The sequence below is a fragment of the Oncorhynchus nerka genome, linkage group LG9a, assembly GCF_034236695.1.
Source record: "Oncorhynchus nerka isolate Pitt River linkage group LG9a, Oner_Uvic_2.0, whole genome shotgun sequence".
Taxonomy (NCBI): domain Eukaryota; kingdom Metazoa; phylum Chordata; class Actinopteri; order Salmoniformes; family Salmonidae; genus Oncorhynchus; species Oncorhynchus nerka.
Window position 1 is genome coordinate 27,135,726 of NC_088404.1, and position 18,460 is coordinate 27,154,185.

Sequence of the window (18,460 nt, forward strand, 5' to 3'; positions counted from 1 at the left end):
TTCAAATCAAATTTTATTTGTCACATACACATGGTTAGCAGATGTTAATGCGAGTGTAGCGAAATGCTTGTGTTTCTAGTACCGACGATGCAGTAATAACCAAGGAGTAATCTAACCTAACAATTCCAAAACTACTATCTTATACACACAAGTGTAAAGGGATAAAGAATATGTACATAAAGATATATGAATGAGTGATGGTAGAGAACTGTATAGGCAAGATGCAGTAGATGGTATCGAGTACAGTATATACATATGAGATGAGTAATGTAGGGTACGTAAACATTATATTAAGTAGCATTGTTTAAAGTGGCTAGTGATATATTTTTACATCAATTTCCATCAATTCCATTATTAAAGTGGCTGGAGTTGAGTCAGTGTGTTGGCAGCAGCCACTCAATGTTAGTGGTGGCTGTTTAACAGTCTGATGGCTTTGAGCTCTCCCTCTGGAGAGCCTTACAGTTGTGGGCGGAGCAGTTGCCATACCAGGCGGTGATACAGCCCGACAGGATGCTCTCGATTGTGCATCTGTAGAAGTTTGTGAGTGCTTTTGGTGACAAGCCAAATTTATTCAGCCTCCTGAGGTTGAAGAGGCACACCTGCGCCTTCTTCACAACGCTGTCTGTGTGGGTGGACCAATTAAGTTTGTCCGTGATGTGTACGCAGAGGAACTTAAAACGTACTACCCTCTCCACTACTGTCCCGTCGATGTGGATAGAGGGGTGCTCCCTCTGCTGTTTCCTGAAGTCCACAATCATCTCCTTAGTTTTGTTGACGTTGAGTGTGAGGTTATTTTCCTGACACCACACTCCGAGGGCCCTCACATCCTCCCTGTAGGCCGTCTCGTTGTTGCTAATCAAGCCTACCACTGTAGTGTCGTCCGCAAACTTGATGATTGAGTTGGAGGTGTGCATGGCCACGCAGTCGTGGGTGAACAGGGAGTACAGGAGAGGGCTCATAATGCACCCTTGTGGGGCCCCAGTGTTGAGGATCAGCGGGGTGGAGATGTTGTTACCTACCCTCCCCACCTGGAGGGGGCCCGTCAGGAAGTCCAGTACCCAGTTGCACAGGGCGGGGTCGAGACCCAGGGTCTCGAGCTTGATGATGAGTTTGGAGGGTACTATGGTGTTAAATGCTGAGCTGTAGTCGATGAACAGCATTCTCACATAGGTATTCCTCTTGTCCAGATGGGTTAGGGCAGTGTGCTTGCGATTGCGTCGTCTGTGGACCTATTTGGGCGGTAAGCAATTTGGAGTGGGTCTAGGGTGTCATGTAGGGTGGAGGTGATATGGTCCTTGACTAGTCTCTCAAAGCACTTCATGATGACGGAAGTGAGTGCTACGGGGCGGTAGTCGTTTAGCTCAGTTTCCTTAGCTTTCATGGGAACAGGGACAATTAGTGGCCCTCTTGAAGCATGTGGGAACAGCAGACGGATAAGGATTGATTGAATGTTCGTTAACACACCAGCCAGCTGGTCTGCACATGCTCTAAGGACGTGGCTGGGGATGCCGTCTGGGCCTGCAGCCTTGCGAGGGTTAACACGTTTAAATGTTTTACTCACGTCGGCTGCAGTGAAGGAGAGTCCGCAGGTTTTGGTTGCGGGCTGTGTCAGTGGCACTGTATTGTCCTCAAAGCGAGCAAAGAAGTTATTTAGTCTGTCTGGGAGCAAGACATCCTGGTCCGCGACGGGGCTGGTTTTCTTTTTGTAATCCGTGATTGACTGTAGACCCTGCCACATACCTCTTGTGTTTGAGCCGTTGAATTGCGACTCTACTTTGTCTCTATATTGACGCTTAGCTTGTTTGATTACCTTGCGGAGGGAATAGCTACACTGTTTGTATTCCGGTCACCTTGCCCTGGTTAAAAGGTGGTTTTGCGCTTTCAGTTTCACGCGAATGCTGCCATCAATCCACGGTTTCTCGTTTGGGAATGTTTTAATCGTTGCTATGGGTACGACATCGTCAATGCACTTTCTAATGAACTCGCTCACCGAATCAGCGTATTCGTCAATGTTGTTGTTGGACTCAACGCGGAACATATCCCAATCCACGTGATCGAAGCAGTCTTGAAGTGTGGAATCAGATTGGTCGGACCAGCGTTGAACAGACCTGAGCGCGGGAGCTTCTTGTTTTAGTTTCTGTCTGTAGGTTGGGAGCAACAAAATGGAGTCATGGTCAGCTTTTCCGAAAGGAGGGCGGGGGAGGGCCTTATATGCGTCGCGGAAGTTAGAATAACAATGATAGAGGGTTTGGTACACATTCGGTGGATAAAGAGCCATTTATTATGTTCAACATACATTTACATTTAACATTTAAGTCATTTAGCAGACGCTCTTATCCAGAGCGACTTACAAATTGGTGCATTCACCTTATGACATCCAGTGGAACAGTAGTGCATCTAAATCTTTTAGGGGGGTGAGAGGGATTACTTTATCCTATCCTAGGTATTCCTTAAAGAGGTGGGGTTTCAGGTGTCTCCGGAAGGTGGTGATTGACTCCGCTGTCCTGGCGTCGTGAGGGAGTTTGTTCCACCATTGGGGGGCCAGAGCAGCGAACAGTTTTGACTGGGCTGAGCGGGAACTGTACTTCCTCAGTGGTAGGGAGGCGAGCAGGCCAGAGGTGGATGAACGCAGTGCCCTTGTTTGGGTGTAGGGCCTGATCAGAGCCTGGAGGTACTGAGGTGCCGTTCCCCTCACAGCTCCGTAGGCAAGCACCATGGTCTTGTAGCGGATGCGAGCTTCAACTGGAAGCCAGTGGAGAGAGCGGAGGAGCGGGGTGACGTGAGAGAACTTGGGAAGGTTGAACACCAGACGGGCTGCGGCGTTCTGGATGAGTTGTAGGGGTTTAATGGCACAGGCAGGGAGCCCAGCCAACAGCGAGTTGCAGTAATCCAGACGGGAGATGACAAGTGCCTGGATTAGGACCTGCGCCGCTTCCTGTGTGAGGCAGGGTCGTACTCTGCGGATGTTGTAGAGCATGAACCTACAGGAACGGGCCACCGCCTTGATGTTAGTTGAGAACGACAGGGTGTTGTCCAGGATCACGCCAAGGTTCTTAGCGCTCTGGGAGGAGGACACAATGGAGTTGTCAACCGTGATGGCGAGATCATGGAACGGGCAGTCCTTCCCCGGGAGGAAGAGCAGCTCCGTCTTGCCGAGGTTCAGCTTGAGGTGGTGATCCGTCATCCACACTGATATGTCTGCCAGACATGCAGAGATGCGATTCGCCACCTGGTCATCAGAAGGGGGAAAGGAGAAGATTAATTGTGTGTCGTCTGCATAGCAATGATAGGAGAGACCATGTGAGGTTATGACAGAGCCAAGTGACTTGGTGTATAGCGAGAATAGGAGAGGGCCTAGAACAGAGCCCTGGGGGACACCAGTGGTGAGAGCACGTGGTGTGGAGACGGATTCTCGCCACGCCACCTGGTAGGAGCGACCTGTCAGGTAGGACGCAATCCAAGCGTGGGCCGCGCCGGAGATGCCCAACTCGGAGAGGGTGGAGAGGAGGATCTGATGGTTCACAGTATCGAAGGCAGCCGATAGGTCTAGAAGGATGAGAGCAGAGGAGAGAGAGTTAGCTTTAGCAGTGCGGAGCGCCTCCGTGATACAGAGAACATAGGAGGGCCAAGCACAGGAAGCAGCTCTTTCAGTAGTTTAGTTGGAATAGGGTCCAGTATCCAGCTTGAAGGTTTAGAGGCCATGATTATTTTCATCATTGTGTCAAGAGATATAGTACTAAAACACTTGTCTCTCTTGATCCTAGGTCCTGGCAGAGTTGTGCAGACTCAGGACAACTGAGCTTTGAAGGAATACGCAGATTTAAAGAGGAGTCCGTAATTTGCTTTCTAATATCATGATCTTTTCCTCAAAGAAGTTCATTAATTTATTACTGCTGAAGTGAAAGCCATCCTCACTTGGGTATTGCTGCTTTTTAGTTAGCTTTGCGACAGTATCAAAAAGGATTTTCTGATTGTTCTTATTTTCCTCAATTACGTTGGAAAAATAGGACGATCGAGCGGCAGTAAGGGCTCTTCGATACTGCACGGTACTGTCTTTCCAAGCTAGTCGGAAGATTTCCAGTTTGGTGTGGCTCCATTTCCGTTCCAATATTCTGGAAGCTTGCTTCAGAGCTCGGGTATTTGCTGTACACCAGGGAGCTAGTTTCTTATTAGAAATGTTTTTAATTTTTAGGGGTGCAACTGCATCTAGGGTATTGCGCAAGGTTAAATTGAGTTCCTCAGATTTTTGTCCTCTGACGTCCTTGGGTAGGCAGAGGGAGTCTGGAAGGGCATCAAGGAATCTTTGTGTTGTCTGCGAATTTATAGCACGACTTTTGATGCTCCTTGGTTGCGGTCTGAGCAGATTATTTGTTGCAATTGCAAAACTAATAAAATGGTGGTCCGATAGTCCAGGATTATGAGGAAAAACATTAAAATCCACAACATTTATTCCATGGGACAAAACTAGGTCCAGAGTATGACTGTGACAGTGAGTAGGTCCAGAGACATGTTGGACAAAAACCCCTGAGTCGATGTTGGCTCCGAAAGCCTTTTGGAGTGGGTCTGTGGACTTTTCCATGTGAATATTAAAGTCACCAAAAATGTGAATATTATCTGCTATGACTACAAGGTTCGATAGGAATTCAGGGAACTCAATGAGGAACGCTGTATATGGCCCAGGAGGCCTGTAAACAGTAGCTATAAAAAGTGATTGCGTAGGCTGCATAGATTTAATGACTAGAAGCTCAAAAGACAAAAACGTCTTTTTTTTTTTGAAAATTGAAATTTGCGATCATAAATGTTAGCAACACCTCCGCCTTTGCGGGATGCACGGGGAATATGGTCACTAGTGTAGCCAGGAGCTGAGGCCTCATTTAACACAGTAAATTCATCAGGCTTAAGCCATGTTTCAGTCAGGCCAATCACATCATTATTATGATCAGTGATTAGTTCATTGACTATAATTGCCTTTGAAGTAAGGGATCTAACATTAAGTAGCCCTATTTTGAGATGTGAGGTATTACGATCTCTTTCAATAATGACAATAATAATTGAAGTCTTTATCCTAGTGAAATTGCTAAGGCGAACACCGCCATGTTTAGTTTTGCCCAACCCAGGTCGAGGCACAGACACGGTCTCAATGGGGATAGCTGAGCTGACTACACTGACTGTGCTAGTGGCAGACTCCACTAAGCTAACGATTGCGTCTGAAGCTGGGCTTGCAACACAGCTATCTTCGCCGTAAGGCGATCGTTCTCCTGTATATTATGAGTACAGCGACTGCAATTAGAAGGCATCATGTTAATGTTACTTCTTAACTTCGGCTGTTGGAGGTCCTGACTAACCACGTCCAGATAAAGCGTCCGGAGTGAAAAAGTTGAATGAAAAAAAATTTGAGTGAGGGGAAAAAATATAAACGGTAATTAAAAAGTAAAAACTGTAAAGTTGTCAGGTAGCAAAGTAAGGTTGGCAACAAAACGCACAGCAACACGTAAACAAGTCTGCAAGTTGTGACAAGTCAGTTAACCAACTGTTCCCCCGGTATGCTGTCGTTGTAAATAAGAATTTGTTCTTAACTGACTTGTCTAGTTAATTAAATAAAGGTGAAATAAAAAATAAAATAACTAAAGTAATCTCCTAATTTATTGCACAAATTGACTGCAGGTATTATCTTAAAGTAACTAAAAATGTATTAATAAACTTCAAAGAAATTGTTTTGAAGAAGAAAAAAATATATAATCAAAATACCCAGGTATATGGTATACATTGCTTTTAAGTATTCATCCCCTTGGCATTTTAGCTATTTTGTTGCAGTTTTTTATTTGGATTTCATATGATGGACATACCCAAAATAGTCCAAATTGGTGAAAAAAAATAACTTGTTTTTAAAAAAATATTTAAAAAATATAAAAACGGGAAAGTGGTGCGTGGGTATGTATTCACCCTCTTAGCTATGAAGCCCCTAAATGAGATCTGGTGCAATCAATTCAGAAGTCACATAATTAGTTAGATTGCACACAGGTGGACTTAATTTAAGTGTCACATGATCTCAGTATATATACACCTGTTCTGAAAGGCCCCAGAGTCTGCAACACCATTAAGCAAGGGGCACCACCAAGCAAGTGACACCATGAAGACCAAGGAGCTCACCAAAGAGGTCAGGGACAAAGTTGTGGAGAAGTGCAGATCAGGGTTGGGTTATAAAAAAATATCAGAAACTTTGAACATCCCACGGAGCACCATTAAATCCATTATTAAAAAGTGGAAAGAATGTGGCACCACAACAAACCTGCCAAGAGACGGCAGCCCACCAAAACTCACAGACCAGGGAAGGAGGGCATTAATCAGAGAGGCAACAAAGAGGCCAAAGATAACCCTGAAGGAGCTGCAAAGCTCCACAGAGGAAATTGGAGTATCTGTCCAGAAGACCACTTTAAACCGTACACTCCACAGAGCTGGGCTTTACGGAAGAGTGGCTGGAAAGCCATTGCCTAAAGAAAAAAATAAGCAAACACGTTTGGTGTTTTCCGAAAGGCATGTTGGAGACTCCCCAAACATATGGAAGAAGGTACTCTGGTCAGATGAGGCAAATTGAGCTTTTTGGCCATCAAGGAAAACACTGTCTGGCTCAAACCCAACACCTCTCATCACCCCGAGAACACCATCCCCACGGTGAAGCATGGTGGTGACAGCATCATGTTGTTGGGGATGTTTTTCATCGGTAGGGACTGGGAAACTGGTCAGAATTGAAGGAATGATGGATTGCGCTAAATACAGGGAAATTCTTGAGGTAACCTGTTTCAATCTTTCAGAGATTTGAGACTGGGACGGAGGTTCACCTTCCAGCAGGACAATGACCCTAAACATACTGCTAAAGCAACATTCGAGTGGTTTAAGGAGAAACATTTAAACGTCTTGGAATGGCCTGGTCAAAGCCCAGACCTCAATCTAATTGAGAATCTGTGGTATGACTTAAAGATTGCTGTACACCAGTGGAACCCATCCAACTTGAAGGAGCTGGAGAAGTTTTGCCTTGAAGAATGGGCAAAAATCCCAGTGGCTAGATGTGCCAAGCTTATAAAGACATACCCCAAGAGACTTGCAGCTGTAATTGCTGCAAAAGGTGTCTCTACAAAGTATTGACTGTGGGGGGGTGAATAGTTATGCACGCTCAAGTTTTCTGTTTATTTTTTGTCTTATTTCTTGCTGGTTTCACCCAAAAATATTTTGCATCTTCAAAGTGGTTGGCATGTTGTGTAAATCAAATGATATAGACCCCCAAAAAATCAATTCTAATTCCAGGTTGCACGGAAATAAAACAGGAAAAATGCCAAGGGGGGTGAATACTTTCGCAAGCCACTGTATACGGTACACCATCCAAGCCTAGACTAGCCTGCCTGGTCCCAGATCTGTTTGTGCTGTCTTGCCAATACAATGGTCATTTTCCCGGCAAGTCGGTTCAAACAGATCTGGGATCACTGAACATGTAACTAAAAGCATTGTGTGGTTGTCTTTCTGTCCCTCAGAACCGGATGCATGAGAGCATGAAGCTGTTTGACTCCATCTGCAACAACAAGTGGTTCACAGACACCTCCATTATCCTCTTCCTCAACAAGAAGGATCTGTTCGAGGAGAAGATCAAGAAGAGTCCTCTCACTATCTGTTACCCGGAGTACGCAGGTAAGAGACACACACACACCATCTGTTACCCTATCTACAAATCATCTTGAATTCCAAATTCTGGTGAATCAGAAGTCTTGCTCGGGTCAATCGACTCGAACACACAGCGCGTTCCAAGTTGTCTTAATTGCAGTCGCGTTGTGCAGATTATTAGATCTTGCAACACCTGGAAAAGTGTTTAACATCTCAGGAACTCCTAATGGTTAAGGAAAAACAGACAGTACATCCCTCTCTCCTTGCCCCGTCTCTCCCAGGTTCCAACACGTACGAGGAGGCGGCGGCCTACATCCAGTGTCAGTTTGAGGACCTGAACAAGAGGAAGGACACCAAGGAGATCTACACCCACTTCACCTGTGCCACCGACACCAAGAATGTGCAGTTTGTCTTCGATGCAGTCACCGATGTCATCATCAAGAACAACCTGAAGGACTGTGGCCTCTTCTAGGGTAGGCAAAACATAATTATTAACTGGGTGTTTCGGCCCTGAATGCTGATTGGCTGAAAGCGATATATCAGACCGTATACCACGGGTATGACAAAATATTTATTTTTACTGCTCTACTTACTTTGTTAACCAGTTTTTAATAGCAGTAAAGAACACATTCTTATTTTCAATGACAGCCTAGGAACAGTGGGTTAACTGCCTGTTCAGGGGCAGAACGACAGATTTTGCATCTTGTCAGCTCGGGGATTTGAACTTGCAACCTTCCGGTTACTAGTCCAATGCTCTAACCACTAGGCTACCCTGCTGATGATACTTGGAAGACACCAGATCAAAGTATGAACAATTACTGTTGCTTCTACACTGATAAAGTTTGATCATAAAGTTACTGGTTCCCTACCCCATGTCAAACACTTGGAATAAGAACCGCCTTGTAACCAACATCGCAGAAGGCGTGTTCGCAAAGAGGCTTGGTTTACATAGCTAGTAGCTAGTGTATTGGTTTCAAAATTTGACTTCAGCGTGTCAGTAAATATAATTATAAGGTTTCCTCTACTCATCTAAAGTACCTTCAGAAAGTATTCACACCTCTTGACTTTTTCCTTATTTTGTTACTATAGCCTGAATTACATTTAGATTTTGTGTCACTGGTCAACACACACATACCCCATAATGTCAAAGTGGAATGATGTTTTTAGGAATTTGTACAAATTAACAAATATACAGCGGAAATGTCTTGAGTCAAATTTGCTTAACAAGTCACATAAGTTGCATGGACTTTCTGTGTGAAATAATAGTGTTTTAACATAATTTTTGAATGACTTTTTCTGTACCCCACACAGAATTGCCTGTAAAGTCCCTCAGTCGAGCAGTGAATTTCAAACACAGATTCAACCACGAAGACCAGGGAGGTTTTCCAATGCCTCGCAAAGAAAGGCACCTATTGGTAGATGGGTTTTTAAAAAAGCAGACATTGAATAGCCCTTTGAGCATGGTGATGCTATTAATTACACTTTAGATGGTGTATCAATACACCCAGTCACTACAAAGATACAGGTGTCCTTCCTAACTCAGTTGCCAGAAAGGAAGGAAACTGCTCAATGATATTCCCATGAGGCCAATGGTGACTTTAAAACAGTTAGAATTTAATGTCTGTGATAAGGTGTATTAGCATCTTCTCCTTCCGTTTCCTCTGGGCTCAATGGTCGTTCGATCACCCCTGGAGCTTTGGTGCAGTGGTTTAGATGTTACCACGTGGTGCTTCCTTCCACCTATTCGTGTTGCTAGGACCACCTTGTAGGAACCCTCTCGCCTTGGCTTGTTCCACTTCTCCGGAACACTCGGATGTAGACCTGGTCCCCTGGGATCACCGGACGGGGAACCTCTCGTCTTGATTCAGGTTTTCACCTTCTTTCCGTGAGGTTTAAAAACTCAGAGACTTATGGCCTCTTTATGGTGTGATCATAGAACAATCTTATTTCTATCTCTCATCACACAACAGAATGTCATTCCAGCTGAAGCTGGTGACTTCCTTCACTTCAGCTGTGCTGCTTTTAGTTTCTCCACTTTCTCCTTCTGGTTCCCAAGAGAGTGATAGCTCAAGACTTGCAAAGCAATGAGAAATACAAAACATAAGTATTAACCTCTCTAGGGTACATGGGACGGTAGCGTCCCACCTCATCAACAGCCAGTGAAACTACAGGGCGCCAAATTTAAAAAAACAGAAATCCCATAATTAAAATTCCTCAAACATACATGTATTTTACACCATTTTAAAGATACACTTGTTGTAAATCCAGCCACAGTGTCCGATTTCAAAAAGGCTTTACGACGAAAGCAAACCAAACGATTGTTAGGTCAGAGCCAAGTCACAGAAAAACAGTCATTTTTCCAGCCAAAGAGAGGAGTCACAAAAAGCAGAAATAGAGAGAAAATTAATCACTAACCGTTGATGATCTTCATCAGATGACACTCATGTATGTTACACAATACATGTATGTTTTGTTCGGTAAAGTTCATATTTATATCCAAAAATCTGAGTTTACATTGGCGCGTAATGTTCAGTAATTCCAAAACATCCGGGGATTTTGCAGAGAGCCACCTCAATTTACAACTAATTTATAAAGCAGTAACCACAAATTGATTTTCTTGTCTGAGCAGTCCTCTATTAATTAATTTATAAAGTATTACAAGCCAAGCTGGTTCATGAAGTAACTCCCTTTCCAGCCTTGGCACACACTTTATACAGGTTTCATCCTTACGTCTCACACATAATAACTCTTCTTTATGTTAATGATTTAGCCACCATTATCTTTTTGCCTTGCACAACTTGTAGTTTGGTTTCACATTAGGGCATAGAAACATGCCATATCAATGGTACAAAAATAAATAGACATGCCCACTCCCCAGACAGGTGCATGTCCAATGGGGTCGTCTAATGACCTAGACACACACACACAGAGTGCACTTATCCTGCTGACTACTACAAAGTGTCTAATGGGCACATATGTACTGGAACATTTCCAGTAATGGGTGAGAAAAAAATACAATGTATTCCATTTAGAATTCAGGATGTAACAACACATTGTTGTACTTTTTACCCCCTTTTTCTCCCCAATTTCGTGTTATCCAATAGATAGTCTTGTCCCATCGCTGTAAATCCCGTACGGACTAGGGAGAGGCAAAGGTCGAAAGCCATAAGTCCTCCAAAACACGACCCTGCCAAGCCGCACTGCTTCTTGACACCCTGCTCGCTTAACCCGGAAGCCAGCCGCACCAATTTCTCAGAGGATACACAGTACACTGGCGACCGAAGTCTGCATGCACTGCGCCCGCCATCGCTAGAGTGCGATGGGACAAGGACAACCTGGCTGGCCAAACCCTCCCCTAATTCAGACAACGCTGAGCCGATTGTGCGCCGCCTCATGAGTCTTCCGGTCGTGGCCGGCTGCGACACAGCCTGGGATCAAACCCGGGTCTGTAGTAATGCATCGAGCACTGCGATGCAGTGTCTTAGACCGCTGCACCATGAATACTTTTAGGATTCCACTTTCATCTGTGTCAGGTGTTCGCTAGTTACTGGCTAGCTAGGTCTTCAGCCTGCATGGAACAAAAGCGGGGGAAGGGTTTCTCAAAACTCTGACTCATTTGTCATGTCATTACATCATGAGACATGTAAAACGGGAGACTCCTATAAACTTCTTGACATAATTGATAGTTATGATTAGAGGTCGACCGATTAATCGGAATGGCCGATTTCAAGTTTTCATAACAATCGGAAATCGGTAGTTTTGGGCGCCGATTTTTATTTATTTATATATATATATATATATGTTTTTTTTATACCTTTTATTTAACTAGGCAAGTCAGTTAAGAACACATTCTTATTTTCAATGACGGCCTAGGAACGGTGGGTTAACTGCCTTGTTCAGGGGCAGAACGACAGATTTTCACCTTGTCAGCTCGGGGGATCCAATCTTGCAACCTTACAGTTAACTAGTCCAACAAAATAACGACCTGCCTCTCTCTCGTTTCACTCCACATGGAGACTGCCTGTTACGCGAATGCATTAAGGCAGGGTAAGTTGCTAGCTAGGATTAAACTTATCTTATAAAAAACAATCAATCGATCACTAGTTAACAACACATGGTTGATGATATTACTAGATATTATCTAGCATACCCTGCGTTGCATATAATCTGACTGAGCATACACGTATCTAAGTATCTGACTGAGCGGTGGTAGACGGAAGCAGGCGCGTAAACATTCATTCAACTGCACTTTAGTGCGTTTTGCCAGCAGCTCTTCGTTGTGCGTCAAGCATTGCGCTGTTTATGACTTCAAGCCTATCAACTCCCGAGATGAGGCTGGTGTAACCGAAGTGAAATGGCTAGCTAGTTAGCGCGCGCTAATAGCATTTCAAACGTCACTCGCTCTGAGCCTTGGGGTGGTTGTTTCCCTTGCTCTGCATGGGTAATGCTGCTTCGATGGTGGCTGTTGTTGTGTTGCTGGTTTGAGCTCAGGGAGGAACGAGGAGGGGGACGGAAGCTATACTGTTACACTGGCAATACTAAAGTGCCTATAAGAACATCCAATAGTCAAAGGTTAATGAAATACAAATGGTATAGAGTGAAATAGTCCTATAATTCCTATAATAACTACAACCTAAATCTTCTTACCTGGGAATATTGAAGAACCACCAGCTTTCATATGTTCTCATGTTCTGAGCAAGGAACTGAAACGTTAGCTTTCTTACATAGCACATATTGCACTTTTACTTTCTTCTCCTTTTGTTTTTGCATTATTTAAACCAAATTGAACATGTTTCATTATTTACTTGAGGCTAAATTGATTTTATTGATGTATTATGTTAAGTTAAAATAAGTGTTAATTCAGTATTGTTGTAATTGTCATTATTACAATTTGTTTTTAAATTTATTGACCGATTTTAATCGGTATCGGCTTTTTTGGTCCTCCAATAATCGGTATCTTAATATTGTCTGACAGTCAATATACTGTATATATGTCATGTACCCTGACTTCACCCTGCAAATGTTCAACTAAAATTGTCCAAGATGAGCTAGCTAGCATGATAAACAGTGCTGACAATTCCATTTGGGCTACCTAGCAAAATGATATAGCCAACATTTTGTCTATATTGATGCTGTTAGAATAACCAAACAGTTGGATAAACAAATCATGTGTTAAACCTTATGTGATGTATGACAGGATTGGATGATGTATGCAATTGTAATGTTTGTTGCTTTGTGTATCAGCAAATTTGCTTGAAATAATCTCACTGCAATACTGCTCACCATAGGTGTTTTCAAAGAACTGTCAGAGAAGGTGAGCTCTCCACCCACTCAGCCTTTTAGCTCCCCGCCCACTCAGTCTTTCTTTTCAGACTTCCTGGTAATTTGACATACGAGAAAGTCATAAAAATAATAATAAAATGAGCATTTTTATTGGGAAAAATATTTTGTCACTCAAAAGGCTATTTTACGTGGAAATCGGAATAACTGTTCGGGACCTTAAGACTTTCTGGAGTCAGGCCTGGACAGATGCTCAATTGCCCAGATACCCAAATAAACCCCCCCCAAACCTGGTGTGTATGTCTGAAGGGATTGTATCGGCATTATGACAAGGTACCTAGCATATCAGAGGTGTTATCTAAAACATTTTGTTTTACCCTCTTTCTGTACAGGCAGTGTGGTGGCCAGAGTGCGCTCAGTGACTTTCTTGGGGACGTCTGTGACTGGAGGGGGGCGGATCATGGACACTTTGTAAAGGACGTCTCTTTTAACCTCTTACCTTATGTTGATCTCTGAAAGGGTTTAAAATGCCTTGTAGAAAACGTTTGTGTAAAATATTTGTACAACTGTCACTAAGGCTGGAGTTTTTCACTGTTTTTAAAATGTTTTTGTTTTAAGAGGTCAAGGTTTTATTTTTTTAAAGGGGGGCCTTTGCATTTTGTTTCTTCTTATTCTAGGAGAGGAATGGACACTTTTTTTCTATTTGTAGGTACTTGTGCCTTTGCATGCCTTAGTTGCAGTGTGTTTGTTTTTGTTAGCTAAATTGTAATAGATGTATTTAGATGTTATAATTAATTACACCACCCTCCCCAAATATTATCTCTATTTGGTTCCAAATATGGTTTCCATGACTGACATCCCAGAATTATTGTATCCATGGAAATGATGGAATAGACCAATTAAGACCAACTTGCTCTCAATAGACCAACTCACTCTTACATACTGAGAGCTGTGTGTGTGTCTTTGTGCATGACTGTGTGTGAGTGCCTTTGCTGCATGACTGTATGCTTGAGTGAGTGAGTAGCATGCATGAATGTGTGGATATAAATACAAAGGGACTCTTTTTACTTGTCATCCTCTTTCAGTCTTGTTTTCTGGAACATGTACCAAAAAGGCAAATGTATATTTAATGTGACGTCACATGGTTGGTGTGACATTGCGGATGGTAACATTCCTACACCAAATCATTATTTTAAAGAGAAACTTTGAAAAGAGGATGACAACTACAGCCTTGTAGCAGACGAGGGGGACAAAGGGAGGTGAATGGGTGTATTTGCACTGTTATGATGTTGACGATAAGTTTCATAATGGTTTCAGGTTACATATCCCCCTAACCCCCAACCCTTCTGTTTCCATTGGATGGGGACTAATAGTGGACTAATTTCCATTATTTTGCTAATAAAATAAATGCTGTGGTGAAACGACGACATCCTTCAACAATGATGGCCTCAATTTCTTTCTTGTGATGATTTTGGACTAATATTTGTATTTTTCTGCCACCCTTGACACTACATGCCAACACGCACAAACACTCATGCATACATGTGGTTTTACACGTGCTTATACACCCAAGCATTGTTCACCTGACAAAACAGGTTAAACTCACACTGTCTTGTCCTTACCTGTGACATCACTCCAGGTATCCATGACAATGGACTGACTGGAGGTTCATCTAATTTGCAATGGACAATACATGTGGTAACTTAAACTAATAAGACATGCATATTAAAGGTTTAAGTAGTAACATTTATTCATGACGTGTATTCACAACTCATTCTAGGTCATGATGGACTGTCTAGACAGGCAGCCCAATTTTGATATTGGTCTTTTGACCAATCACATCTGATCTTTTCACATCACATAATTTTCAAAGCTGATCTGATTGGTCAAAAGACCAATTCGTGAGAGGAAACATATCAGAATTGGGCTGTCTGTCTAAATGCAGCCGATGGCAGGCTCAGCACACCTCAATCTGTCTGTGTAGTTGAATAGTTGGCTCACAGCACCCTCTAAATCAAATTTTATTTGTCACATACACATGGTTAGCAGATGTTAATGCGAGTGTAGCGAAATGCTTGTGCTTCTAGTTCCGACAATGCGGTAATAACCAACAAGTAATCTAGCTAACAATTCCAAAACCACTACCTTATAGACACAAGTGTAAGGGGATAAAGAATATGTACATAAAGATATGAGTGAGTGATGGTACAGAGCGGCATAGGCAAGATACAGTAGATGGTATTGAGTGCAGCATATACATATGAGATGAGTATGTAAACAAAGTGGCATAGTTAAAGTGGCTAGTGATACATGTATTACATAAGGATGCAGTAGATGATATAGAGTACAGTATATACATATGAGATGAATAATGTAGGGTATGTAAACATTATATTAGGTAGCATTGTTTAAAGTGGCTAGTGATATATTTTACATAATTTCCCATCAATTCCCATTATTAAAGTGGCTGGAGTTGAGTCAGTGTGTTGGCAGCAGCCACTCAATGTTAGTGGTGGCTGTTTAACAGTCTGATGGCCTTGAGATAGAAGCTGTTTTTCAGTCTCTCGGTCCCAGCTTTGATGCACCTGTACTGACCTTGCCTTCTGGATGATAGCGGGGTGAACAGGCAGTGGCTCGGGTGGTTGTTGTCCTTGATGATCTTTATGGCCTTCCTGTGACATCGGGTGGTGTAGGTGTCCTGGAGGGCAGGTAGTTTGCCCCCGGTGATGCGTTGTGCAGACCTCACTACCCTCTGGAGAGCCTTGCGGTTGTGGGCGGAGCAGTTGCCGTACCAGGCGGTGATACAGCCCGACAGGATGCTCTCGATTGTGCTGCGCCTTCTTCACAATGCTGTCTGTGTGGGTGGACCAATTCAGTTTGTCTGTGATGTGTACGCCGAGGAACATCAAACTTACTACCCTCTCCACTACTGTTCCATCAATGTGGATAGGGGGGAGTTCCCTCTGCTGTTTCCTGAAGTCCACAATCATCTCCTTAGTTTTGTTGACGTTGAGTGTGAGGTTATTTTCCTGACACCACACTCCGAGGGCCCTCACCTCCTCCCTGTAGGCCGTCTCGTCGTTGTTGGTAATCAAGCCTACCACTGTTGTGTCATCCGCAAACTTGATGATTGAGTTGGAGGCGTGCGTGGCCACGCAGTCGTGGGTGAGCAGGGAGTACAGGAGAGGGCTCAGAACGCACCCTTGTGGGGCCCCAGTGTTGAGGATCAACGGGGTGGAAATGTTGTTGCCTACCCTCACCACCTGGGGGCGGCCCGTCAGGAAGTCCAGTACCCAGTTGCACAGGGCGGGGTCGAGACCCAGGGTCTCGAGCTTGATGACGAGCTTGGAGGGCACTATGGTGTTAAATGCCGAACTGTAGTCGATGAACAGCATTCTCACATAGGTATTCTTCTTGTCCAGATGGGTTAGGGCAGTGTGCAGTGTGGTTGAGATTGTATCGTCTGTGGACCTATTTGGGCGGTAAGCAAATTGGAGTGGGTCTAGGGTGTCAGGTAGTGTGGAGGTGATATGGTCCTTGACTAGTCTCTCAAAGCACTTCATGATGACGGAAGTGAGTGCTACGGGCGGTAGTCCGGCGGGAGCCGGTGTAGTATGATTCAATCTTAGCCCTGTATTGACGCTTTGCCTGTTTGATGTTTTGTCGCAGGGCATAGCAGGATTTCATGTAATCTTCCCGGTTAGAGTCCCGCACCTTGAAAGCGGCAGCTCTACCCTTTAGCTAAGTGCGAATGTTGCCTGTAATTAATGGCTTCTGGTTGGGGTATGTACGTACAATCACTGTGGGGACGACGTCATCAATGCATTTATTGATGAAGCCAGTGACTGATGTGGTGTACACTTCAGTGCCATCGGAAGAATCCCGGAACATGTTCCAGTCTGTGATAGACCACTTTTTTATAGACCGAGTCACTGGTGCTTCCTGCTTTAATTTTTGCTTGTAAGCAGGAATCAGGAGGATAGAGTTGTAGTCGGATTCACCAATTGGAGGGCAAGGGAGAGATTTGTATGTGTCTCTGTGTGTGGAGTACAGGTGATCTAGAATTTTTTTTCCCTCTGGTTGCACATTTAACATGTTGATAGAAATTTGGTAGAACTGATTTGAGTTTCTCTGCATTAAAGTCTCCGGCCACTAGGAGCGCCGCCTCTGGGTGAGTGGTTTCCTGTTTGCTTATTTCCTTATACAGCTGACTGAGTGTGGTCTTCGTGCCAGCATCTGCCACAAAAAGTATAGCTGAAAACTCTCTAGGCAAGGTAGTGTGGCCTGCAATTTATCCCTCTATACTCTACTTCAGGCAAGCAAAATCTAGAGACTTCCTTAGATTTTGTGCACCAGCAGTTTACAAATATGCACAGACCCCCCCCCCCCCCCCCCCTTACCGGAGTGTGCTGTTCTATCTTGCCGGTGCAGCGTATCTCCCGCTAGCTGAATATCCATGTCGTCATTCAGCCACGATTCCGTGAAAGATAAGATATTACAGTTTGATGTCACGTCAACTGCTTCCCATGAATAATTATCACTCCACAAAAGCCGTGGCCCTTAAATAACTTCTTTAAACGCTACAAGCGCACTGCTAACTAGCTAGCCATTTCACACAAATGCGTACTGCATACTGAACACCTTTGCCCGCTTTGAGGATAATACAGTGCCACCAAAGCAGCCCGCTACCAAGGACTGTGGTAGATGTGAGTAAGACATTTAAACATGTTAACCCTCGCAAGGCTGCTGATCCAGACGGCATCCCTAGCCGTGTCCTCAGAGCTTGCGCAGACATTTAACATTTAACATTTAAGTCATTTAGCAGACGCTCTTATCCAGAGCGACCAGCTGGCTGGTGTGTTTACGGACATATTTAATCCCTCCCAGTCCCAGTCTGCTGTCCCCACATGCTTCAAGATGGCCACCATTGTTCCTGTACCAAAGAAGGCAAAGATAACTGAACTAAATTACTTTCGCCCCATAGCACTCACTTCTGTCATCATGAAGTGCTTAGGAGACTAGTCAAGGATCATATCACCACCTTACTTGCCACTCTTGACCCACTTCAGTTTGCATACCACCCCAAAAAGGTTCACAAACGACGCAATCGCCATCACACTGTCCTATCCCATCTGAACAAGAGGAATACATACAGTTGAAGTCGAAGTTTACATACACCTTAGCCAAAGGTTTAATCCTAGTAAAAAGTCCATCTTAGGTCAGTTAGGATCACCACTTTATTTTAAGAATGTGAAATGTCCGAATAATAGTACAGAGAATGAATTATTTCAGCTTTATTTCTTTCATCACATTCCCAGTGGGTCAGAAGTTCACATGCTACCAAATACTAATTGAGTGTACTGCCTTTAAATTGTTTAACTTGGGTCAAACATTTTGGGTAGCCTTCCACAAGCTTCCCACAATAAGTTAGGTGAATTTTGGCCCATTCCTCCTGACAGAGCTGGTGTAACTGAGTTAGGTTTGTAGGCCTCCTTGCTCGCACACGCTTTTTCAGTTCTGCTCACAA

The 18,460-nt window shown here is 43.8% G+C and overlaps 1 protein-coding gene across 1 annotated transcript in view; it reads left to right on the plus strand.

The window, feature by feature from the left end:
• Positions 1 to 14,374, plus strand: part of LOC115134127 (guanine nucleotide-binding protein G(i) subunit alpha-1) — a 70,851-nt gene extending 56,477 nt beyond the window's left edge. Inside the window, exons 7-9 of the mRNA XM_029667793.1 lie at positions 7,527 to 7,680; positions 7,935 to 8,126; positions 13,326 to 14,374. Of these exons, the coding sequence (XP_029523653.1) occupies positions 7,527 to 7,680; positions 7,935 to 8,125 (345 nt within the window). The 3' untranslated portion in view covers position 8,126; positions 13,326 to 14,374. The remainder of the gene's footprint in view (positions 1 to 7,526; positions 7,681 to 7,934; positions 8,127 to 13,325) is intronic.
• The last annotated feature ends 4,086 nt before the right edge of the window (positions 14,375 to 18,460 follow it).